At 36.0% G+C, this 26,606-nt stretch overlaps 1 protein-coding gene across 1 annotated transcript in view; it reads left to right on the top strand.

Moving 5' to 3' along the window:
- CACNA2D1 (calcium channel, voltage-dependent, alpha 2/delta subunit 1) overlaps positions 1–26,606 on the top strand; it is a 420,200-nt gene that overhangs the window by 206,166 nt on the left and 187,428 nt on the right. The window contains exon 5 of the mRNA XM_009882926.1: positions 18,311–18,355. Within this exon, the coding sequence (XP_009881228.1) occupies positions 18,311–18,355 (45 nt within the window). The remainder of the gene's footprint in view (positions 1–18,310; positions 18,356–26,606) is intronic.

Here is a 26,606-nt window from a genome sequence, read left to right as displayed (position 1 = left end):
TGGAGATTTTTTTTTAAAGCAAATTAGACCCCAAATATTTTAAAAATCTTTCCTCTAAAAAGGGGCAAATACTGGAAAGGTGTAGATATGGGCTTAGGACTGCACATATTATTCCTTATTAAAAATAGAGCCTTTCTGAAATTCTGAGATGAGTGGGTTGGATTTTATGGGATAGAGTTATTTGTGTTTTGCTTCACTCTATTTCCTTCTGTTTTTTTTCAAATGAAAAGAACACAGGAGTCATGCACGTCTTTATAGCTTACCGTGTTCTTTTGCCACAAGATTTTTGTAAGATACTAGGTGAAAATTTCAGGCTGCCTTTGTCACGACTCACCATCTTTAGAAAGAAAAAAAAGAACTAACATGGAATTTGGAAGGTTTAGGCACTTAAAAGTTTCTTAGGACTGAGACATGTCATGAAATACCATGAAAAAAGAAATAATAAAAAAGACAAAGCCTAATGACTTAAGGACAACAAAAAGGCATTTTCCAGGCATTATGTACTTAAAATATACCAAGAACTTACCTTCTAAGAACAGTGGCTTTTGCACTATTTGAAAACAGAAAAAAGTTCGATGCCTGTAGTGTTTTGCAGCTGAAATACAATGGAATTTTTATCGTAAGAGTTTCATTCTGCATTGACTTAAAATCCTCTGGGAGTACTAGACAATCCTATTATTAAGAGCCACATTTTACTCAAGGGATTTGGGAATTCTTATCCTTCCATCCCCTGAGTATGGTGTAATTCTTATTAGAATTTAAACAAAGGCTGTAACTGTGGTTCTTTTATGTCCTGAAAATGGTGATATGTGATTCAAGTAGTTGCAGATATTTCTGTATGTTTTCCCACAAAGAAAGAGATGTAAATAATACAGAGCAGAGAGACTCTTCAAATGTTAGCAATATGTTAACATTCTTCTACATCATGCAAACAAACAATAAAAAATAATGTACCTAATTTGGCCAGAAATGGAGCCTGTTAAGCATTTGTTTACTTTTCTCCAGTTCACTTTTGCTTTCAGCTATGAGCAAATCAGGACTGTATAAATAAATACACAAACAATTCTAGGTCTCATTGGAAGGACATTAGGATTTAGCAAGTCTTGAAAGCTCTAGGCCAACTCTGTGACCGCCTGTAATATATGTGTTTATGGAAAACACTATAATTCTATTTTCAGGTTCCCATTTGGTAGTCCCAAATTATACTGCATTAAAGCACTGTGTATTGTAACTGTCTTGAAAATCTGAAGAATAAATATAAATATGACTACGCTAATCCAGAACAGATCTTTGCTTTTAAAAATGGATGAATAATCCCTGATGAATAATTAATTCGGGCAGGATTCTCTTCTTAGTTCTTTGGGCATTACCATTTCTCAAGAGAGAACTTGCATTTCTCAGCAGTTACACATGGGAACAGTAAAACTAAGGAGCTTGGCTCTATTGATATTTTTCTGTGCCTGCACAAAATTCTGGTGTTTTCTCCTGATAAAACTTTTTTATGCTTCGTGTGTGATTTTTTTTTTCACCTAAAAAGTGAAAGAAGACTTCCAGCAAAAGTTTTCTACCAGGCTGAATATTCTCCATATAGGCAAGTTTAATTTAATCCAATTTGCCGTGGGTATAGTAGTTTAAATGACTTCTAGACTTAAAGTATTTTAAAATATGCATTGAGGAAGTACATAGTCTTGCCATATCACTTCCCCACCTCTCAGATAAAACATTTTGGTTTTATTTTACTAGTACATGCAGGTATTTTGTGCTAGGGTCATGTTGGTGCAGCAAAGTGTGATTATTTTTTTTTTTTCTTTTGGTGAGGGATACCAATAGAAAAAAACACAGGCCGGATTAAGGCTGCATTCTTTTTGAAAATATTATCAATACATTCGTTAATCCCAAGTGATGTTTGTTGCCATTTCTTCTGCTGACAGCTGACTTGGAAAGAGATTCTTTTCCTTATTACAGGGGAGCACAGGACAAAGATTTAATTCCAAACACTTCCAGTATCTCTCTTGGTGTCTTTCTTTTTTTTGGTCCCCAATGTGATTCTGCCTCAAAGTTTTCCTTGAGCTGGATGCCATTCATAAGGTTCGCTATTGAGGAAAACATCGTAAGCCCTGGCACAGTATATATGTGATACTACAGAGTAACACTTAAGTACAGTCTTCTTTGGGTAAGACGTGTATGAAACATATCTACAAAGATTTGCTAATATTAACATTGCTGCATTAGCGTTCAGCTAATTTAAGTCATGTTTTGAGATTCTGCATTCAAGGTGGAGACTTGCTGTTTAAATGTATGAGTGGCAAAAAAGGAAAACTGGTGGATAATGCAGGAGATGAGGATCACAGATCCTCAGCTTTTCAGCAGAGCCTAGGACTTGCCTAAAACCACAGCTCATTCAACACTTTCTACCTCCTGCCAAGTGTAGGGTAGGGGGCAAAAGGCAGAGGACTGGCATTGCCAGCCTGACTACTATGAAAGGTGAAGTGACCCTGTAGTAGCAAAAAGGGGATAAATTCTTAATTCTGGCTCCCTGAGGCATTTCTTTAAGAAATAAGTTCAAGATTGGAACTGGACAACATTTCTAAAGCTTACATTTTAAATCTATACTGTTGAATAAAACAAATCTACAGACCTGTCTGTTGGACGAAGTGGCATAGATTGACAGTGTTCAAACTGGACTTGGTTTTGTGACTACTCTAGGTCATGTTTAGGAGGCTTTAAGTCATAATATGTGTGTGTATTTTTGTGGACTTCTCTGCTTAAAGTCTCTGAAATAATGTGAAGTGGTACAGCTTAGAAAATAATATCTCCAAGGCATTAAACTAGGGAGTTCCCATGCTTCAGGTGCTACATCAGTTACACCAGGACATGCAAGAGTATTTGAGGGTATAAAACCTATTGAGATAATATTGGAGGCATGTAGGCAGTTGAGGATGGTTCCAGATGCATACTATGCCACTGAATGTGTCTAGACATTGCTTAGATATCCTGGGGGCAGCTCTAACAAGCACAATATGGATGAGCAGCAGTCTGTGTTCAGGATTGATCTGTGTTTTATTTTGAAACACAGACATCATACTCTCTGTGGAGAATAACACAAGCTTTATCCTAAAAAGTATCATGGTTACAGATCAGTAAACATCCTGTGTCAAGAATGAAGACCAAGAGGAAATGCTGTTCAAGAGAAAACACATTTTATTTAAAGTAATAGATATATAGCAGTTATGGATAAATTTATTTTGAAAGTTGGAAGAAGGAATGTCAAAGGAAAAATCCATCAGTTTAATGAGTTTCTCGGACATACTACCAAGAGTAGTAGGGCAAATATCCCACTATTTTTATGAAAAGAATTACGATATTATGAATTATGTTATGATTATCAATCATGAATACTGATTTTATGAAAAAGAACTATGACATAGACAGCAAGACTGAATTTCCTTTGCAGATTCATATCAGTAGATTTTGCTGACACAAGAATAGTTCACTGAAGTCAGTACATGAACTAGTAAGAGTAGAGCAGTGTAAATCCATACATTTAATTGCACTTGGAGTATGTTCGTCAAGAATAGGATGCATTTAAATCAGTTCATGCAGCTCCTCATGTCATCTACATACTGATAAGGAAATATTAAAAGAAATACAACTGAATATGTCAAAACCTTTTATCTGTGCATAAGACATTACAGTACTATATTTGTAAGAGTTCTAAATACTTTAATATGAAACAGATCAAATGGTTTTCTTTCTTGCTTCAAGATAAAAAGAGTTAAAGTTTACACATTTCTGAGTTATTAGATATGTTTTTTTCCTATTTCTCAGTGTTCATAAATGAGGTTGAGGTAATATTTTAAGAATCAGACAAGGTATAAGCTTACTTATAGTCCTACTTAAATAGGTGGGATGTGTGTATATGCATATATCAATTGTATAAATTTTCTTCTGTGTGTACACTTGCACATGTATTTATATAAGTATCTACTTGTATATATGCACAAAAAGATCATCTACTGGGGGTGTGTGTGTACTTATGCTATAAACGGGTGCGCGCTGTTAGGGGAATCTCAGTTCTGCAGGTCTGCAAAGGACTAAAACTGGTGGGTTCAGATACTTTGAGAATGCAAGCAGTTAAACTAGTGTCTGCCTCTGCTTTTGAAATTTTACCTCTGTCACATTTTAAAGACCAGGAATATTTGAGCAGAAATGAACATACAAGCAAAGAAAACCTAATAGGTAGTTTCAGTGCCTTCAGTATGAGCAGCATCTTTGCGGAGTGCAGTGGGAAAGGAGCCCTGGCCCTTGGGCTCAGTTTGCAAAATTGGCTGATGCTCACTCTACCCTGATATCTCTGGTTTGTGTGTGTCTGTTATTTTCAACTCGTTGTGTCCAAATAGCATGCAGACTGTGCTGGTCTCGTCAGAATAGTGTTTTTTAGCATAAAACCTCTGTGTCTTTTCTGGATGTGAACATGGCATTGTCCTTGACAAGACACTTCACCCTTTGCTGCAGTGTTCCTTCTTCTTTCCTCTCCAGCCTAAGGTTCCCATCTTCCATTATGCCTTCTCAAACACTTGTAGTTCCTTCTTTTTTGGCTTTCTGAAATCTCAGTTTGCACTTTTGTAATACCGTGTAATGGCATTGTTGAGAGCTGGGCTGAAATAGTCCTCAAGCATCACAGGATACATTTTGAGAAAAAATGATGCATTTATTCAAACTCAAATCAATTTAATATATTCTTTCCAATTTACTTCATACTTTATTATGTTCTTCTAGTGTTAAGCTCTTTTTCAGTAACATTTTTGGTTAGGTATGCAGGAGCCTTTCTAACTGTGTGTCTATTTCATCAAATACCTGTCTTAATTTCACTTTTCACAATAGATAGCTATTTTTGTTTAAAATGCCGCTCATTGGCTCTTTCCTCACATCTCTTGTTATTTGTCTGTCTGTCCACTCTGAATTTTAGAAAAGAGATGAATTTCAAAGAAGTGCTGAACACTAAAAGAATTTTAAACAAAGTGTAAGAGCCCACACCTACGTATGTTACCATAGATTCTGGTGGAAGTGCTAAAATGATGTGAACTTCAATAGTTTCCTGCCTAGAATAAGAATTATATATATATATTAGTTTTGAAATATTTTTGAAATTGTCTGCAATTTCTGAACTATGAGGGCGTGCAAATTCAGAACTAGCTGTTTCTTTCTCCGAGTTGTGAAAACCCAGGACTATTCTGACTTCTGCCCCTGGGCAGGATTAGGAAGAATCAGAAGAAACAGGCAAAACTGGCACACGAAATCAGAAGTGGTCACCAATGATCCAGGCTTTCTGCTCACGCTGCTGGGATCATGTGCGCAGGCTTGGGCTGAAACTGGTTTTAAGGAAAAGAGCATTCTTCCAAGGAGAGATTGCTGTTCTCCATCCTACTGACAGCCAGCAGCCACCAGGCTGGCTTTCCAAAGTTTTGGTACAGTCATAGCAGACTTTGGCTACCTTTTACTGCCCCTGCAGTCTAATGCACTATATAGCTGGCAGCTTTGCCTGTGCTTAGTCTGGTTCTGAGGCTATGGGGGGTATTTTTGGTAGAAATTACGACATTTAAATAAATGGGAAATAATATCTGGTATTATTACAACTCAATTTTTAAAGCTTCTTATCCAGTGGTGAGTGGAAACAATATGGGTGGCCTTTCTTTTATAAATATGGAAATCAGTCTGGGGAAAAACGCTGGCACCAGCAGACCAAAGTCTCTTTCCAATTAAAGAAAAACCAAAACAACACAAAACCAAAAAATGTACAAAACAGGAAAACAAACAAACAAGCAACAAAGAAACTTATAGCTTCTGTTCTTCATCAAGAGGATGCAGCTGGAGTCAGGTTAAAGCTGTCATGGACTTAAGTAGGTGATCTGAGTTTACAAAATAACAATGTCAGTTTTGTAAATGAAATAAAATGGTAGAGAACAAATTAAGTATCAATGTGGTGATACTGGTTTACTTCTGTTCTTTAGGGCAGAAAACAGTTGTTTTAAGTATTTTAAACATTTTTATTTTAGTTCATTTGCAAAATTCCCCATTACCTAATATTAATCTTCTGTTATGTTAGAGGATATGATAAGAGTGACGGCTGAACTTTGGGTGAAATGATAGCAAAGATAAGTAACATTATTTACTTAAAATTGGGGTTAGGCTCAAAAAAGAGCTTTGGAAAGTGGCTCCAGCAGGGTTAGAAAACGCTGGGAAGAAAGGGGAATGCACCCTTGCAGTATACCTTGGTGAGGGTGCTGCGAGGGCCGGCCGGTCCCAAAGCGGGCCAGCTGGAGCTGGAGGTGACCATGCCCTCACCCACGGGTGCAGTCCTGTGGGGCTGGCCAGGATGGGCAGAGCTGGGTGCTGGTAAAAGGATCCATCAATGATTCCAGACATTGCAAATGAAGAAACAAATCCATGGTTCATCTAGGGGCTACCATCAGAAGGAAAAGGGGATGGGGCCAGGGAAATAGATGAGCTGGAGTTGAGCTGCAGAGTACATCCAAGATGTCTGTCGAAGGGCAGAGGTCTGTCTAGGATATGAGACCAGAGGCAGGGCTGGAGACAGACCCTCCTACTCATTACTGAGGCAGGGACTGAGGGACCCAGGCTGAGCTGAAACAGGGCTCCTGCGCCCCTGGGCTGGTGGGGGAGGCCCGGGGGGTGGCTCAGTGCCAGGAGGCATGTAAGGACCAGCGGGGCCTTTCCTTAAATGGAAAAGTTATAATTCAGTTACTTGTGTCCATCGGTTGTTTAACACATTACAAAGCCAGAGGTGTTAGGATAGTATAAACTTGCTTGTGTAATACTGGCGTCATAGCTTGTGGATTTAATTTTTGTGTAGTTCCTTCTTTATATATTGTATCTTACCTGCATATCATTTGATATAAAACGGAAGCGGTAAGCAAACCAAGGTTTCTCCACAGAAAGTCCTCATCTCCTGTTGCGATCTATCAACATTTTTCATTAGCTATGTCTCTGCTCAGCACTAATTAGTTTTATCAGCTTCTGACTGACTCCAAGTGTGGGCTGAATAAATATGAATCTGCATGCAGAAAGTGATAGAAATATAATTTTTAAAATAGATGGAAGTATTTATTCTCAGATTCTAGGTTCTGGAATTTGAGATGAAGCTCCAGAGAGAGAGCCTAGGCTCTGCTATGGCCGGCTCCCACCTCAGCGCACAGCTGGGTTTGGATAAGCCTTGGGAAGACCAGATGTCCTCAGGCACCAGCACGAATAACCGAGAAACTATCCTCAAGTTTTTCCTCCACTTTAGTGCCATGTGCCTAAAGGCTTGATTCCTTTTAAATATTTAGTAACCATTGATTGCAACATTCCTAAACATGGTCTTATTTGTTGGCTATAATGAGTAGAATACAGTAGCAATGTAACAAATGTAAGCTCGTTTTCTTTGGGAAAAGTTGTATTATAGGTTTGCTCATTACTTGGTTAAAAAATTATTTCTTCAAAGATTTTTGTGATTTTTTTCTGATTCTGATTTAAATTCTTTTCTAAATTGTTTAACTAGCCTCCTATACTATACTGGTCTGAGTATTCACAATCTAGATAATCTGCAATCATTTTAGACAAATTCTCTTTGTTATTATTTATTTTATTTTCATGTTCTTTCATCAAGTAAAGAAAGTAATGCTGAATAAATTAAAATGAACATACTTCGCTCCTTTAATTAAACAGATAGGATAGTGTGAGATAGAGGTTAATTAGCTGCCAACAAATTAATTTCATTTTCCCACCTGCAAATCTGCTTTGTAATAGATTGCATTTTGCCTTATAAAAGAAACCGTTCACAGTTGCTTATACTTTGAGGAAGTCACTGTGATGAGAAGATTAGCCGTTTCCTGAACCTTTTGGAAGAATATGTTTACCAAAATTAAAAAAGGATTTAAAAGATTTTTGTCTCTCAGGATCCTCTCTGCCTATCTTACGTTTGACTTAGAGGACTGGAGAAGGAATATAGAGACAGTTATTTGTATTTCTTTATACATGCAACCTGTTCTTTTAAACTCAGTAATTCCAAAAGAGTCCCCTTTTCATTTTCTTTCCTGTTCATTTGTGACACATGCAAGTACATAAAATCCTAGATTTTTTTTGTCGTTCTTCAGGAGATGGAAAGAATACTGAGGGAGGTTTGGTTGGGAGAAAAAGAGGGAGATATTAGCATTTTGAATTGTTACCTTTTCTTATCCACCTGCCAGGGTAGGCCAGAGGCATATTATACATCTTTCTTCTACTTGAATGGGAGTGGATATTGATTTTTGGTGTTTGTATCCACTGTGACTATAGTAATAGTATTTGTGACTTCCTATCCATAACATGAGACTTGTCCATACGGGGCTTGTTCCAGAGCCTGTTTGGTTGACTTTGGTGAGTTTCCTCTCAGACTGAAGTAAAATGGTTTGAAAAAGTCTTTGGAACATAGTGTGGGCTGAAAAGTTTTGTGCAAAATTGATGATGTTTGCTACGCTGCCCCATATCATATTCTTCTTCCAAAAAAACCCAAAGCATCCACAATGTTTAAAATTGCAAAACAACAATTTTAAAAGTTCACTAAAGGAGATTAAAGCCATTTCAACACTGTTTTCAAGTGACTGCGGGATCAGATAACCAAGTAAGCAAATCTTGAAATAATAGGGATGATATAAGAGCAAGAGCTTCTTATCCTGCCCCATTGGCTACTACGGCTACGGTTTGCGTCAGGGATCCTGCCACTGGGTCTCTGAATCCTCAGCGTGAAGAGGTTTGGAGCTGAAGCTTTGCCAATTCCTATAGACATTTTTGTGCTGTTTTACAGAATTGTAAATCCCACAGATTGCAGACTGCCAGGAAAGCAATACAAAGCCTGTTCCTTTTTCTCCTCTCCTATTAATGTCCACGGGGGAAATTCAATTTTCAGAAATGACAGATTTCTCATCTACTCAATATAGGCAAATTTCCTCACTTTGGTCAGCTGAAAATAAATAAATAAATAAAATCTAAGGGCTTTGAATCTTAAGTCCTGCTGCCAAGGGATGCCTTCATCCATCTTCCTAAATTATTGTAGACTTCAGGTGTTTAACTTACTAAACTTACCTCTTCTCTGAAAAAGTGAAAAAAACAATTATTTATGGAAATGTTTAATTTATTGCCTAAGACATTTAGGTTTATTTAAAGTACAGTTCTGTTCAGTAACCTGTCACTGTCAATACCTGTTGTATCAGGGTTTAAGTTCACCACGAAAGTGAGCAGTAAGAGAAGGCAAAAGGTTGTATAGCCAACTGGGGAGAGATAATTTGATATTCTTATGTACAGAGAATATTATATTAACCCATCTAGTATTTACTAGGAAGAGAAAGGTGCTCTGCAACAATTCTGTTCTTAGGAACAAAGAAAATGTTCCATTTGAATTAGTCTTGGTCAGGTTGAACACACTGCTAGTCCCTGCCAGCTAGACAGTTATCTTTCCATTTTTGGGTACATACATGTTCCCATTCACCAAATGTTGTACCAATATGAAGGTCACTGATGAACTTAACAAGAAAAAAGTCTTCCATTGCAGGAGTGCTGCAGCAGAGTTCTGAAAGGCTAAAAGTGTAAAACTCTGTGCTTTTAGCATCTGTCCCCATATACAGTCACTATGATGTGCTGAACTGTGGCTGTAGTGCAGTGCATGCTTAATGTTTGCAGTTACTCTCGCATAGTGATGCTTGTGGTTTTACTGTAGGTCAGAATGTTAACCTCAAAAAGAAATTCTGTCTGACTAACTGAAATGACAGTCATTCTGTGATACAATCTACTATACCAATGTGGTTTTGCATCATTAAATTTTCAGTCACTAATTGTTCATTTCTGCATAAAGAATTTGGCCTTTGATATTTAGCAATTAAAAATTACTTAATTGGTTCCACATTTGATTTGTTTAGTCTACCAGTTGCACTAAAAAATAATTTAAAAAAAAATCCCCAATGTTAAAAACAATTCATAAAGATAAAACTATTTTTATCAGTAGGCAAATTAACAAAATTCCATCATTATATTACCAATTATCTGCATGTCCAACAGAGATTGACTTCTGATCGCAGGCCATTGAGCTATAGGATGTCTTTAGAAAGAAATTATTCATGGAGTATGTTGTATTATTTCAGAAGACCAGACAGATCTGTATATTCTGATACATGTCTGTATTTGTTTAACGTGTTTCTCATCACCTTGGAGGCTGTATTACATTTAACCTGACATATCCAACCACTTTTTCTTTTAAAAAAATTAAAAAAGAGCCTACTTGTAGTAACCTCTAATAAAGTAACAGGGTTTTCTCCAAGGTTTTGAATGTGATATAAAAACCAACTTCTTACTCAGCTTTCTTAATTATAATTTGCACAAAACAAATTAAATCAAGTGTGGTAAAATCAGCATGTAATTGTATATTTTCACGGTGAGAAAAGGAACGTGAGACAACACGACACTGCAAAGCTCATGTCGTGAAGTGGCCCAAGTGAAGGATGGGCTATGGCAGTGCAGCCCTTGCACACACACACACACACACACACACACACTCCCTGTGCACAGAGACAGGTGAGACCTGCCCCGGTCACGGTGCAGTGAGTCGGCAGAGCCCAGCCTGGGGTATGTGGGAGGTTTGCTCTGTCCAGTCTCAGCTGTGGGCTCTGTGGCTTGGCACTGACGCAGGCTGGTTCCACCTGGATGGTTGGCTTTCCTGGCATGTCAGACATCCACGTGGCAACGTTTCCCTGCAGTCTCTGTCACTGAGGGTTTTATAGGCAGGTGTCACAGGATGCTAGTAAAATCTCTCCATGATGCTATAGCATTTTTCCAGCATCTCAGCTGTTGTCAATCACTGATGCACTGTGTAACAGTCCAAGGCTCATTACACTCACTCCTTCTTTGCGCTGCAGTGTGTGCCATAGCTTACCACACTCAGCCTTGTACCCTTGGCCATGGCTTATTGTACTTGGCTCTGGATCAAGGCAAGGTCATGATGTTCCTGTGAGCCATAAGTATTCAGAAGCTGTAGTAGCATAATCTATGATCCCCCATTTTTAACACATATTTATTGTTACAAGTATGTTCTTATTGTGCGTGCCTTAAACCATTAAAAATACTGTGATTTGGCAAAATAACTTACCTTTCAACCGCAGTATATAGAATATGCATTTAAATATTTTTTACATCATTTAAATACATGGTATCTTAATGTATTTCTTCACAAAAATTTCAGGTTTGACTTTTTCACAGTTTTATTTTCTTTGTATATGTCTGAGTTTTAGCCGGACCATTCACATCAAATATATTTCAAAAATATGTCACCAGTCAATGTGAGGAAGCAAACATTGGTTTTGCATTATGGTATGCTCTAATGCAGTAAAAATTTGGAGTTCAGAATACTGTTCATAGTATTTTTTCTAAATAGGAAAGCCCTGTAACTATACTATTCATATGGCCAGGAGAAAGCAAGGCAAGGGGAAGAGAAGGTGAGAGCAGAGCAAGTGTCCATTCCATTTGTTAATTATGACTTAACTGATGTAATGTAATTGTCTGTCATTGTTTATTACATATTGAAAAGAAAGATGTATTAGATGACAGAAAGTACCTCAAGTTACAGAGGTGAGAGGCTTCAGTTTAAAGGTCCTGACTCTGTGAAAGTGGAAAGTAGGTTCTAGACTTCTCAGAGATGTGAAGCCTGAGGTTCTTCAAAGGTCCATATAGAAATAGGATATTAAGATACCTTAATGCTGGAAACTCAGGTACTTCCAGAACTTTAGATTCTTCCAAGTTTAGACGTCGTTTTTCAGCTCAGATGCCTAAATTCTGTCCAACATCAGCACTGCAATCTTTGTATCTGGCCTTAGATCTAATCCCTCAGAATCAATGTCAAGGGCTTGAAAGTGCATTTTTCATATAGTGTATTTTTATCTGGAATCTGTATCTGTACATTACTCTTATCTGATATATTATCTGTTTTTGTAAGGTCTGTATGTTTTAGTCCCCCTGTCTAGCATACAGATGATTAACAAATTACTCATTTTATTTATTACTCCGATGCATCTGTGAATGGACGAGTGACCATCGTATGAAACATTTCTATAAATTTGATGGTTTCCAGATGGATAATTTCAGTGAAGGTATCAGTTGTAAATGAATGCTAAATAAATAGAACTTTCTCATCTTTTTTTAAAAAGTGTGTTCTATGACAAAGGATATGCAGCACCTTCAATCCTCCTTTATATTATTTCCTGCAATCTTTATCTTCATCTTTTCATTCCAATTATTAGCCTCAGTAGAATCTTGAGAAAAGGCCTTTACACAAATCCAATGAAAAAGGCTTATCATAAATTATAGGTCAGACCTGGCAATTTTTAATTAGTATATGAAATGCAATATTCTGAGAAGGTAGTTCTTTAATCAAATTATATTTTGGAGAAAAATGTCTAACCCAAGTGACTCATTTGCCCATATGATAGGTAATATGGGGAAATATTTCTAGACTGGATTGTTATTGAACCGTTTGATATTTGTGATTTTTTAATGAAAAATAGTTTGATTTTTAAAAGGTCTTGTTTCTAAGTCCTTTTTCAAGATCCTGTTTTAAATGCACTTTCTAACCCATTTCTTGCAACCCATGGTCAGACATAATAGTTGCAACTAATTTACTATATTGCTGGACTTTGTGTTTACTTTAAAGGCAGGAGGTAAATCAGTATTTCTACTCATAGATATGGAAGGGAAAAAAAGTTTTTACTTACTTTGCCTGTGCCATTTCACTTATGCATAATTAGAAAGCTATAACAAAAGAGGTCGTAGTAGTTAGTATTCTTTCCTTTTTTTTTTTTTTTTTTTTCCCCTATTTGCAGGTTTTTATTCCCTAAAGTATTTTCTTTGGAAACAGATAAAATTTTTCATTTGTGGTAGGCCATATTTAGCTTTCTTTTCTGAAGTATCTAATTGTGCCTTAAACTGCATGTCAGACTATACAAGGGATTAGCCTAAAACTACCTGGCTTATTTGTTATAGGATTTATTAGTTGGGTTTAAATCTTAATTACCCTAAAGGTATTAGAGTGACCTTTTTTTAATACATCTTTATCCAAGGGGATACAAGAAAATATTGTTTAAAATCAAAGCAGATGGATTTTACCAACACTTAATTAAGCATTTACAAGCATTTACACTAATTTCCTCCAGTATGTGTATGAAAGATGAAATAAATCAGTATCATTAGTATTTTTTATTGCTGCATGCTGAGCAACAGGACTCCCAGTTCTTTCACTAGTGTTCTCTGTCTTTTTAAAGCGTGAGGGACTAATATGATTTTAGAAACGTTCTCCAAATTTGTATCTGTAATTCTAAGAACTTATTTTTAAACTGAACAGTCAAAATCAGACACATATTTGTAATATTTTGGGGGTGTTTTATTGTTTTTTTCATTTCTTATTCTACCTCATTACTAGCATAACAAAAGAATCCTCATAGATATGACTACTATCAGCTGAACTGCAATATAAAGGAGCTTTTTATACGTTGCCTCTTTTTGGTTGTTTTAGCAAATTTTGTATAAAAGATACAGGAAGTATGCTGTTTTAAAACAAATTTCAAATAATTATATTTGACCTTAATTTTAGATTATAAAACATGGACTAATAATTATGCAGTAATATATATTTCCAATATAATATAAGAGTAATTTTAGGTTTGCCTCCAGTGGTTCATTGAAGAAAATATTTGAAGTCCAGAGACATTTAACAAGAACTCTTCTGTTTTCTTTTCTGAGGGAGTTCATGACCTTCTAGCATCTCTGCAGCAAATAAAGTCACAGAAACTGGGTTTTTTTTTGGTTCTACATTTTACCTACAATTGTTTCAGAACTGCTGCTTTTAGGAAAAAAGGGTAATTGTGATGCCTGTCTAAATTGACACATTGCATTAATTTTTTACTACATGAAAAGCCCTTTAAAACTGGTTTCTCCCCCTCCTCCTTTTTTTTTTTTTTTTTTTTTTTTAACAATTATTTATTTTCAGGTAGTCCATTATAGTGTCTCACAAAGTTCTAGAATTGATTTTAAGACTTCAATCTCCCCTGCTTCCCTAACCCCATTTTGGGCTACATCACAGGATCTAAGTTTGGCAGATCCTCTAGGAAGCCTCACATACAGACCTGAGGGCTTCAGGACTCTTAATCACGGCTTCCATGGAAGCAACGTTTCTGAATAGATAATATTAGATCTTTGTTGAAAATCTTCAGATTTCCAGGGGTTTTGTTTGTTTGTTTGTTTTCTTTCATGAATGAAATGCAAACATCTCTTTTGGAAAGGCAGATACTTCAAAAATCACATGTACAATGTTTCCACTGAAAAAGAGGTTTGACCAGTTGATGGGGTCCATATTTAATGGGCGGTTCTTGGAATTCTAGCACAGGATTTACAGAGCAGGTTTTCCTACAGAAGCCATTATGTGGCAGTGAAGACAAGGAGCTTTCATATTTGGCACTTGGTAAAGGTGGATGTATAGCTTTTACCAACAAAATAACATAGATAATAACGTATAGTAAATTGTAATCTATCTGTAGTGTCGGATATGCCTTGTTCCAATGTGATCCCTTTGTGTTGTTCTTGAAAGAATTTGATTGAAAGAAAATAATATTTCCTGTAATAAGAAGCAAACTTCAGCTCCATTCACGTAATCCTGAGTTGAGATTAACCATTTGACGGGTCGAATCAATAGACTGTGTCTGTAAACTTGCTACGTGGAGAATCAAACTGAGTGTGAGTTAGTGTTGGTGCGAATTCAAATGTCATCTGCAGATGTTCTGAAGGATTGTATTTTCCCATGCTTTTCTTCTATTTGATGAATCTGTGTGTTTCTTCAAATCTCTAGGCATAGAGACTGTAGAGACCAGAAACTTTGAATTCTGTGTGATGAAACTTAGGAATTCATTAATACTAACCAATACGTAGTGTTTCCCACTGGAATTATTTTATGCCCAAAGCTAGGAAACAAAGTACTGTTGAAATGAAAAGCAATATAAAGACAATGGAACAATCTAACTTCAGCAGATAATAATATCAATGGAAGTGGGGAAGAAAAAAGATTATTAGGATAGAATAGAAGAAAATAGTGAGAGTCACAAATAAGACATTCATGGACTGTTCCTTAATGTAATTTTTGTATGCTTTGCATATCCTTGTCAGATACTGAAACTGTTTGCTCTGTAAGGGGAATTAATTATGGTTAAAACTACCCTTCAGTTTTCCAACTGTATGAATTTTGTAAACTGGTATGATCACTATACTATACTAAAGTTTCTAATTTATGCATATGGTCTCCTAAAGTAATTCTTCCATGAATTTAGGTTCAGGACTGTCTTAATAAATCCTTTCATTCATGAACAGAAGTAACAGCGAGTATGCACCTCTCTCTGTCATAACATTACTGGATAAAGAAAAAAAATAAATGTAGGATATTTAAGTTGTATTTTAGGCCTGTTGACTAAGTGTGCAGTATTACTTGGTGGCAGAAGTGTATAACAGTGAGAAGATTCAAATTCTTTGTGTCAAGAAGTTAATAAATAACTGAACTACTTGCTTTTGAACCAGCAACAAAACAATTTGTTCTTGTCAGCTAGAAGTGGTTAAATTATGAAAAATTGTCCTCTAAAGATATAACTGATCCATGAATCTAATTTGCGAACTGCACAGCATTCAGCATGTTGTAGAACTGAGTATCTCATATTTTCTATATTAAGACTAGTGAGATATGACCAATGTCAGTGTTAATTTATGCATTATATAGGTAATATCTCCAGGCAGGGTAATGAACTACAAGATATGTATAGCATTAAAAAAAAAAAAAATCTAATTTGTTCTGGGGGTGTTATTTTAATTAACTTGTAAAAGTATCATGTTTCTGAAACATGATTCTTTAATAGGTGATTTAAGAAACACTGTTTAGTCCAGCAGAAGTAGATAGGTATGCGGGCTTTGATCAGTTTAAACAAATAAACAAAAATATAAAAGAAAGGGAAAAATACAATTGTGACAATAAATAATTGTTTTGCTTGAGTAGATAAATGGAATTGTATGTGCAGAGTACAATGTTAAAACTTGTTAATTAAAGTTAACAACCCCCTACTCATTACATCAGACTGTGAGAAGTTATACTTTTATGGTGAACTTAAGCAATGGGAATGGGGTGGCGAAATAAACTGGTAGCTTGATGAGAGACAATACAAGAGAAGACCTAAAAGAATTGCGCTTTTGTGAAAATGTACCTTTTTAAAATGAAACCACTAAACAAAAATAATATATATATTATACGCACATAAGGATGTCTGTATTACTTCTCCTGGTCTCATTTTTCCTGAACAAAAGCTTCCGGGAAGAGATTGCAGGGGAACTTCTATAACATAACACAACACAACACAACACAAGGAGGTGTAGTGAGAGGACTATTCTCGTCCCTATCTTCTGAAGTGAAACATTTTTTATTTTTTTTTAAATTAAACAGATCCTCTTGTGGTGAAAACACTTGTGCTAACATTTCCAGCTAGTACCACTCAGAGTTGGACCCTTTGCAGTTTTAAATGTTGCCTGCTAAAGAATTACTTGGCTTTTTGAACAGATCAAATTGTTTACAGAACAGTTATTTTGTACACTACCATGTACAAAGTAAAGAGGTTCCAAAGAAAATTGAATCTTTTGCCTCTTCCAACTTTCTTGAAGGCTTCCACAAGCATTACATGATCCTTTCTTTACAACAGTCAAGTGAATAAGCAATTAGCTTTGGTCTTTAATGATGAAAGGAATATCCTTTTATATCTGTAACGTACTGTGGTCTGGCTTAGCTACCCAGATATTGATACAAAACTGACCAAACTGTGGTAGAAGAGTTTCTTGATGGAAAAGTGGAAAACTGCCTTTTAAGGTAAAAGCAAAGAAAATGAGTTAGCGTTAATAACATTTACCTCAGAATGGCATTTAGCTCATCTATAATATATTTCATGTTTGGATCTCAAAAAGAGCATAAAGGAGAATGAACAATGTCATTATTTATGAAGTGAGGAAAACGATGGTTTGTAAAAGTGAACTGCGTTACCTTGTAACGCATGTCATGGTATTTTTTTAGTGCAGGTAATAATTGTCATTGGTTTACCTACTTGAAAAGTGATTACTGAAATCATTCTTTCCTGTTGGTATTTATAAAAGAAAAAATATTTTTGTGGTGAACTTTTTAATACATAAATCCAAAGGGATTACCATAAATAGAACTGAAAATATAAATTAAGATTAATTTTAGAGGTTAGCAGCAATTGCTTATTTTACATAAAATGCTGGACATGAGGAATAGTAACTTCTCCGTTTCATTATTTATTCGCAATCTATAATGGGAATTCTAAAAAATGCTATATACATTTATATGTGTTTCATACAGAAATGCGTGTAATTACTTTCATTCAAAAAGGTATAAAGGCAAATATAGGGCACATTACAGCAATTATATTGCTGTATATTATTTATATTTAGTGGAAAGTTATTACAGTGAGCCTAAATCTTTAAGGCTTTTAAATGGGTCAGAAATATTTCAAGAGAAAACAAAAACATATTCCATGGGAAATACCGCAATTTTCAAGCTGCTGTAGTCATTACACTGAACGCAGTTTCTGACTGATTTTGCAATGGAAACCAGTAATCTTCTCCTTCATTGTTTTGCTTGAATTACACGGTACAGTATTTCCACAGAGTTGCCAGGATCCACGCTATGCCACAACAGCCAGAATCTCCTGTGATGTACTTTCCCACATTTTATTTTCACAGTGGGAGTTGAATAAAACAATAAATGTGTGTGCAACGAGTACTTAACCCACTCAGCAATGCCCCTGCGTTGTCGTATCTATTGCCTGTTAGAAGTCATGGTGCATAAATCACTTAATTGCATAGTGTAATCAGTGCATGTCTGTAAAAGAAACGGCTTACAGAAGTCTTTTATCAACTCTGGATTTTGCCCAACGTTGTCTGTACTTTTCTAGCTGGCTTTTTGAGTGACTTATGTAGCTTACCAGGGAAGAAGCATTAAATGAATGGAGTTAAACAGGAGCATGGGAAAAAATACATGAACAGAGAGCAAGCAAAGGTCTGATTCTGTCATATTTCAAAGAGAATACATAAAGAAATGCAGGTTTATTTTAAAACACATTTTAGTGCAAATTATTGCTTGTAAACTTTATGCTCTACTTTTAAACTAACAAAATTACTTTTTTTTCTCTTACAGAATAATGATATAATCTATTACAATGCAAAAGATGATCAGAACGATGTAAGTAAAATGGTTCTTTTTGATTCATTGACTATAATCTCAGAAAATAAAAGGATGGCAAACAATAATGAAACTGTAAGACTAGCATTTAAATATTTTGCAGAAGCAAGAAACCAAGAAACTCAGAAATATTCAAAAGTTTCCTCAAGAGTTAGATCATATTTTATGTTCTAACTCTCAAAGTCCGTCTTGCCTCATACAGTCTGAGTTATTGGTCAGGCAGGGAACGTGCTGGGAGAAAAAGATCCTGATAGCAGTATCATTCACTTTTTGAAATGTAATAAAATCATAATTATAGGACTGGAGAATCAAAATGATAAATGTAAATAATTTACTTTACTCTGAAGGAAGCATTTTCTGGCCCTCTTTTCCAAGCTCATACTATTCTGTATTCTTCATAGGAAATTTTTCACAAGGGGAAAGCAGATGTAAAATGTTACTGCATAACTACTTTCATGCACTTTGTGATCACTCATATGACTATAATAAGCTTTGGGGAAATTGAAAATCCAGTCCCATGTTTTAGAGAAAATGTATGGTGTTTCAATTCCTGGTTCTACTAAAACTCTTACTTTAAGTGGTTTGAAATTTTCTATTGGCCTTTAACTATTAAAAATCTTACTGTCTTCTGGGGAGAAGACAAGTTATCCTCACCTTCACTTAAGATGATGCAACTGCTTGTCTTCATTATAGATTTAATTTATAAAACCATAGAAAAAATGTTGTAAATGTATTAATCAGAATTGCCAGCATGCTTCATTTGCACTTTTTAATCAAGTATTCTTTAGAGATTGATGGCATCACTATTGTAATTGATGCTTCTGCTGTAAGGCAATTAAGGAAGGTACATAGATCATGTCAAGCAGAACTATTTGATATGCTTATGTAGAGTCACGAGTAGTGGAATTCAGATACAGCAAACAAGTCTACTGTCCTGAGTTTTAAAATTTGCATGCTTTAAGTAAAATTCATTACAACTAACCTAAATTTGAAAGATATTGGTCTGTTCCGATTAAAGTCACCGGAACTGCAGGTGATAGTCACTTCAAACAGGACTACAAAACTTAAACATTGGATTCTGAAGCTGAATGTACCATGCAGTGATGGTAGGTTACGGTGTGAAGTAAAAGAGCCTGCCTTATCTGTTATGATTAAATAGTATTGGGAAGTGTCTTGAGGTGACTACTACAACATGAATCCAGACTGGGCAGGTAAGGCACCAAAGGAAATACTGTTCCAGAGTTTACTCTCATTTTCTTTGACTTTCCTCAGGATTTTTTTCCTTGGAAAAAAAGAGGGTTTTTTGCACTAGATGTCTTTTCAAATTTATTTATTTCTGTGACAGTTTTATTTCTGCCTTTTTAAACTCTTGGAATGAAGTTTATAATAGCCTTTACTATTGAGTTAAGAATAGTTCTTGTGAGTCAGGGCCTGTCTGTCAAGAAACAAGTAATGCTGTAAGGTGGAATCAGCAGCACAGAGTACAATACCAAAACTCAACACCAGCATAAGTTATTACTTTGAAATTATTTGAATCACACTGAAAAGTTTTAATTTCTAGGACTGGAGACTTCCCCACCTTTTCTGTCTTTTATCGCACCAAATGATTTTTTTTATTTTTTTTTTTAGCACACAAGCTAGTGTTGTTTCAGCCTGTTTACTTTTAATTATTGTCCCTCCAAACCTGATTGGCAGAATTCCTCACTTTTTCTGTTGAGAAAAAAATCAGGCAGGTTGCGCAGCTAAATAGCAGTTACCAAAGTCTGGTATGTATGAACAAAAGGAGCAGAATTTAAACTGAACATCACTATAACTTTTGCATGGGTGTTTTTGCCTAGTGAGGTAAAATGTTTTGGACATATGTATTATATGGACTTCATAAAATACAAAAACATAGCATTAAGACTGTGGTTCAGTTTGAGTTGCCAGCATGTTTACAGGGCTCTATGTGTTGAGATAGTTATTTTTCATTCCTTCATAACAGTCCCCAAAGAGGGAGTTAAGGAGGGTTAAAGAGGGAGAAGGAAAAAAAAAAACCTTTTTTTATTTTGTTTTGTTTTGCTTTTAATTCTAAGTTTAGAAAACTTGAAGGGGAAAGATACTAAGAAAGTAAAGTATTTACAAGCTCTTGTTGTTTGAAAGCATGTGCTTTCTGTCAGTCATTTAAGCTTTTTGGCCAGGTGATCAGAACAAATGTTTTGACTTAAGGAGGTACCATTAAAAAGTTCCCCATGAGGTCTAACTACACCACGAAGAGTGGCAATCTTAGGTATCTCAGCCACTGTTACCTTGTTGGTTCAGCATATCTGCTAAGGGCTGGGTTTCTTCATCCTGGAGAAACATACTCAAATTCTGTTTCTTCACATCCAAAGAAAGGCAACAAAGCTTCTGAGGTGTCTGGACCACAAGTCTTATGAGGAGCGGCTGAGGGAACTGGGGTTGTTTATCCTGGAGAGAAGGATGCTGAGAGGAGACCTTATGACTCTCTACAGCTACCTGAAAGGAGGTTGTAGTGAGGTGGGGGTCAGTCTCTTCTCCCAAGTAACAAGTGATAGGACAAGAGGAAATGGCCTCAAGTTGTGCCAGGGGAGGTTTAGATTGGATATTAGGAAAAAATTATTTACCAAATGGTTTGTTGAACATTGGAATAGGCTGCTCAGAGAAGTGGTTGAGTCACCATCCCTGAGACCATACCCTGAAAGACGGGTAGACGTGGTCCTTGGGGACATGGTTTAGTGGTGGACTTGGCACTGCTCTGTTAATGGTTGGACTTGATCTTAAAGGTCTTTTCCAACCTAAATGATTCTATGGATCTATGATTGCTGCTATTTAGAAAAGGTGAATATTTCATAATGATGATAAAATTATCCTTCTTCAGCTACAATAACAATAATAATTCTTAATAAACAAAATAAATCAAATTTATATTATAGAAAAATAATATTTATTTTAAAAATCTAATTTATACAAGCAGATTTGGATCCCTTTAAAAGGCCAGTATTTCAGGAACGAGTAGCATGTACCTCCTAAAAAATGTCTCTTCCGTGTGTCCTGAGTTTTTCACTGTTAAAATTTTAATGCAAACATTTCTTAAAAAAAAGCCTAAAATTTAGGAATTCTTTTCCTTTTTCAGTAAAATTGAGGCTGATTAGATAAATGCAGATTAGGGATCCAAGAAAAATTTGTATTCTAATTGTAGCACTTTGTTGAGAACAGAAAGTTGTAGGTATTCTTACTTATGATTTCTATCTCATTAAGGTGATAAGAATCAGTTAAATAATTTTTGATAAAACACCTTGAGTGTGAAAATAACTGTCACTTAAGTGACATTTTTTTTTTTTTTTCAGAGAGAGATTTTAATAGAAACATCTCTAAAGCACTGGCTAGTGAAAGTGCTTTTGCCATCCATTCTTTGCTGTGTCTAACAAGTTCATTTTTTTTTTCTCTTCCATGCTGTGAGCTTTCATTTTATCACAGGATATGATATGATATAGTTCTCTTTCAGTATCTGTAGGAATAATTAGTAGCTGAAATTTATTTATTAAAATTAGATATCTAAGCCAGTCACAGTGGATACCTCTGGAGAGCTGCTCAGTTTATTCTGAGATAAGTGTCTAAGGTCAGCTGAATCACTTCTGGCTGTGTGTTTCTCTCTGTTGATGAGCTTCCTATAATGGACACTTTTAGATTTTAACTTTTAGATGTTGAAGAATTAGAAGAAATTAATCTCACACATCCTGCCTACCAGTCTTTATTTATCTCCACCCATCCTTTTAAAATCATAGCTTTAGCAGAAGAACAGTACTCTAACTTAAATTCTGTGTATTTTTTCTGCATGCTGCACACTAGTTTGCTTTCCTTCTTTCTCTTCATGTACCGCATTCAGAAAACCCTTCTTTCTTATTTTTCATCTGCTGTTCCAATGGGCCTTTTTGAATCTAATGACTGTGTTTGCTTGGACTTTAAAAAAAAAAAACCCAACGAAAAACCAAAAAACAACATGAGAAGACCAATCATTCTTTGGCCTTTGAATTTCTCAGTCTCTCAGATAAAACAATCAATTTGTAACCCCTTAGTCCATCAATCAGTAATATACCTTCTGTACTCTTTATCCTACAACAGCAATTAGATTCTACCTGCTTATTTCCCCCACAGCACTGTAATGTGTGAGCACTTCATGATAATTAATGAGTTTTATCCTCACAACAAGGTAGGAGGTATTATATTCCCATTTTTCATATCTCATAGGAAGATAATGGCCAAACTTGTAATTTAATACAGGTCTCAGGTTTTCATTCACTGTCTTATTCCCTAGAACCCTTTCCGGTTGATATATTGCAGTCTGTGTCACGCACTTTAATTTGCAGGTGTCAACTGCTTCTGTCTTAGGACTCCGGACAAATGCTGCACTACTTTTATTGCACAATTGGGTGGTACCACATTAAGATGCCCTTTCCCATAAGTTTTAATATTGCTTTGCTTGTTTTCTTCTCTTGTCCTTGGTACCCCATCCTATTTATAGTCATCTTTGCTTCACTGTTCAGTTCTTTCCTCTTTTTTTTACTGGTCTCCATTTTATTTCTAGTGATTCCACATCTTCTTTATATATCCTTTCTAAATCTAATTTTTCTTTTTCCATATATTCAGCTAATCCACTTCTCCACTGTGCACTGAATTGCTCGATTGCTTAGTTTTCTTTTTTTCTTGATTCCTTCCTTAATATTTCTCTCATCTCCTCTTTGCATCTTGCTCCTTTTCTACTTTTTGTAGTGTAATTTCTTGTTGTGGTTTTATAAACTTCTTCCTGCCCATGCTACAACAGCCTAAGGAAAAGAAAATTGATTTTTTTCCACATTTTAACTGAAAGGACTAAGTAATACAAATAAACAAACAAAAAAATAATGTTTGTTTAGCATAAAACCAGCCACACCTCACTGGAAGTTTGCAACTTCTCTGCAGGTCTTCCTCATTAGGCTTTAATTGGGAGCAGCCAGTTGCATCTCCTGGCAAGAGCTGTGTCCCTCGTTAGCCAAAGTGATTTACTGGAGACTTCCTTCCTACAGTCCCATGTTGGATTGCAGTCATGACTAACAGAGCAGTACTTCTTGTGCAGTTATTGATCATGTATTAAGACATAGTAGCACTTTTTTTGTTTGTTTTTACTGAAAAAAAGTGAAGGCTCCAGAATTATAAGCCCCTTTTGAGAGTAGGTACCTGCACAAAGTGTGCATTCACTCTGTGAGGAGGGTCAGTGTGTGGGTTCCACTAAAGAGAAGTGATCTGGAACATACCTATGGCTGTTTTAAATATGAAATCCAGATTTTTATTCCTTTATAAAATTTGCAGGGATAAATCTTTTAAAATTGATGAGCTACCTTTGCCACGTGGTTTAGATAGTATTCCTAACTCAGTGATGCCCTGTTATTTTGGAATAGTATGTGAAACATTAGCTCTCTTTGAGTTTAAAACTGCAGCATTAATGCAGCTATCAAGTTTTTAAAAATAATAATGATGAAAAAATACATATCTAGATCAAATTGAAAACTGTTGTAAAACTAAGAAAGGATGATAAGGTGTGAATGTAAACATAATTTCAAAAAATTCCTGGTGGGTTTTAACATACCACAATGTCAATGTTTGTGCTCTACTAGCCACTAAATGAACAATAGTATCTCTCTCCCTTCCCAGAAGGGAAAGGGATAATAAGGGAGAGAGACTTATGGTTTAGAAAAAAATCTAAAACAATTTTAATGAAATATTAACAATAAAAATAATAATATTAATATGAAAATAATAAAATATATACAAAACCAATATTGAGTTCCCAGGATGACATTCACATCGTTGGCCAGCACTAGGAAAACCTCAGACTAGACTCAGCGGCAGACAGGAACCAGATTCAGGAGCACATAGATCAGGGGCAGAAGCAGAAGAATGGATAGAGTCCTCCTCAAACACCATCCATTGAAGGAGAGTTTGACCCATGATCCCTCAGCTTTTATACTGAGTATGAGGCAAATGGGATGGAATACCCTGTTGGTCAGTTTTGGGTCACCTGTCCTGTCCACTCCTCCCCACAGGTGCAACAAATTTGCACTCTTCTACTTCCGACCATCTAACTTGGTACATAACAGAGTTGGCTGATCAAAGTTGTTTTAGCAATAAGGATAAGCAGGATCCTCTCTGCAAACTGTTCCTTGGTATTAGCTATAAACATCAGACCTTACCACTGCCAAAAGCAGATATTGTCTGAAAAACATACTGTTAATTTCAGAAAGTGCAGCAGTTAGAAGAGACTTAAATGAAAATTAAAATTACTGGAAAAAAATTAGTTTTGTTCTCCTTCAAACCAGGACACACAGTTCTGGGCATATAAGGTGGAATGCGTCAGATGGAGAACAGGGGAAGTGATTGTAATAATCCTTTGCCTGCTCTTTTGTAAGTATTTTTCAAAAACCCCTGATCTCCATTGGGAAATGTGGGTAAGCTATAACCTGTTCTCTTGCCATCTACTGAATAGAAAGCGGAGAGAGAATATTTTCAAGCACGACATCTTTCTCTACTTGCTTCGGAAAGTAAACATCCCATGCTTTTTAGAAAACAAAATAATTTACCCCCCCCCAACTTTTTAGAAAACAAAATAATTTCCACCCTCCAAACATTTTTTATTTTTATTTTTTTAAATATGAGTGTATGGCCAAAGTAAATATTGGGCAGAGGTAGGCAGAGAACAGAATGGACACTCCTTGTAGGTCTGTGTCTTCCCTAGAAGAGACCCTGAGATTTAGAGACATGCTGACAGCGGCATTGGAATTTTATTGAGTCTCTGCTTATACCCTTACACAAGTCTCTTATTTTCTGCTAATTTATGGTACGAAGTGTTGCCAAATTGGCTTTCATTTACAGCTGCAATTAACTTAGTAAAAAGAAGTCTGACAATGAACTAACCCAGGTTTACCTGAAATCAAGTCTGAACCTACTCAAGATTTGATCAAAGAAATGCTGAAATTTTTTCTCTTGCCAGCAGAACCCAGGAATTTTCTGGCTTTTCTCCTTATAACATACATTGAAAAATGGTAGAATGATTTGATTTATTTAAAAAAACAAATATAGTGTATTATGTATTTTGTAGCTAGGCAGCAGAAACGAGGGTTTTATCTGTAAGCCAGTGCCCCTGGAGCTGTGTGTTGGGTCAGGTAGAGCCCTTGAGGGGGAGATGACACCTGAACATGGTCAGCTGGGAGAACGGCATGGAGTTGGGGCAGAGCCGATGGGGGACTCCAGGGATCAAGTCTCAAAGGTAACAGGTATAAAGAGACTTTAATAGACACTGAAAGGGTGATGCCAGATTTCTGCAAGTCCAACAGTTGCCAGTTGCTGGGCTCAAAACTGAGACTGAATGTAAAGATCTGCCTTGACAGTATAGAGTAAGCTGGGGTGGGAAGTACTTTACCATGTCATCCAGCAGGTATGAATCTCCTCTGTCTTTGGAATGTTTTTTGAACTTTATTCTGATAATATATAGAAATCTCCCTTGTATCTGTATATATAAAAGGAGTCCTGCCTCGGTGCTTTGACTGTCTCTGGATGCCAGCATACAGATAACAACATCAATGTTCTACCATCTGTTTTTAGCTAGAGGTGGATTTCAAAGCATCCTTTCCTTTCTGAACTGAAGCTACTAATTTTTCAGCATTTCATAGAGAGTGAAGGATTGGCATTTCCAGGGAGAAATTTGTCTCAAATAATTTGGGATGAGCTTAAGTGCTAGGCTGCAGAAGCCCTCGTTTCCCTTTACAATATTGCAGCCTAGCGATGGCAGCCAACTGACTTCCTCATCTAAAGTTGTGCGGTGCTCTTGTTTCCTCTGCTTTCACCGTGTAGACAACGGATATGGTTTGACATTGTAACATCATGGGTAACTACGTGAAATGGATACAGTCACAATTACGAAGTGTCGTGTTTCTTTTTATCTTGTCTTTGTTCTTTATTTCTTTGCTGCTGAAATAAATCGTTAAAATGGGTCATAAAGAATTTGCCCTGGCCGTTCTCATCTGTGATGACTAAGTGGGCAAAGTATATTTCATACAGATTGGAAAATGTAGTTAGATAACTTGAGAGTAATTAATTTGTACCCCCCTGTTCTCAAGAAGGTGCCCAAAAGTAACCCTTGTATTTACAGCAGGTCTCTTCAGGAATTAATTTTGTTGTTGCTGTTCTTCATGTGTGGAAGTTGCAGCTATTTTTAAAT

This window comes from Charadrius vociferus, unplaced genomic scaffold (assembly GCF_000708025.1).
Source record: "Charadrius vociferus isolate BGI_N301 unplaced genomic scaffold, ASM70802v2 scaffold32, whole genome shotgun sequence".
NCBI lineage: Eukaryota > Metazoa > Chordata > Aves > Charadriiformes > Charadriidae > Charadrius > Charadrius vociferus.
Note: the sequence above shows the minus strand (reverse complement) of the source record. Positions and strands in the feature narration are given on the sequence as shown.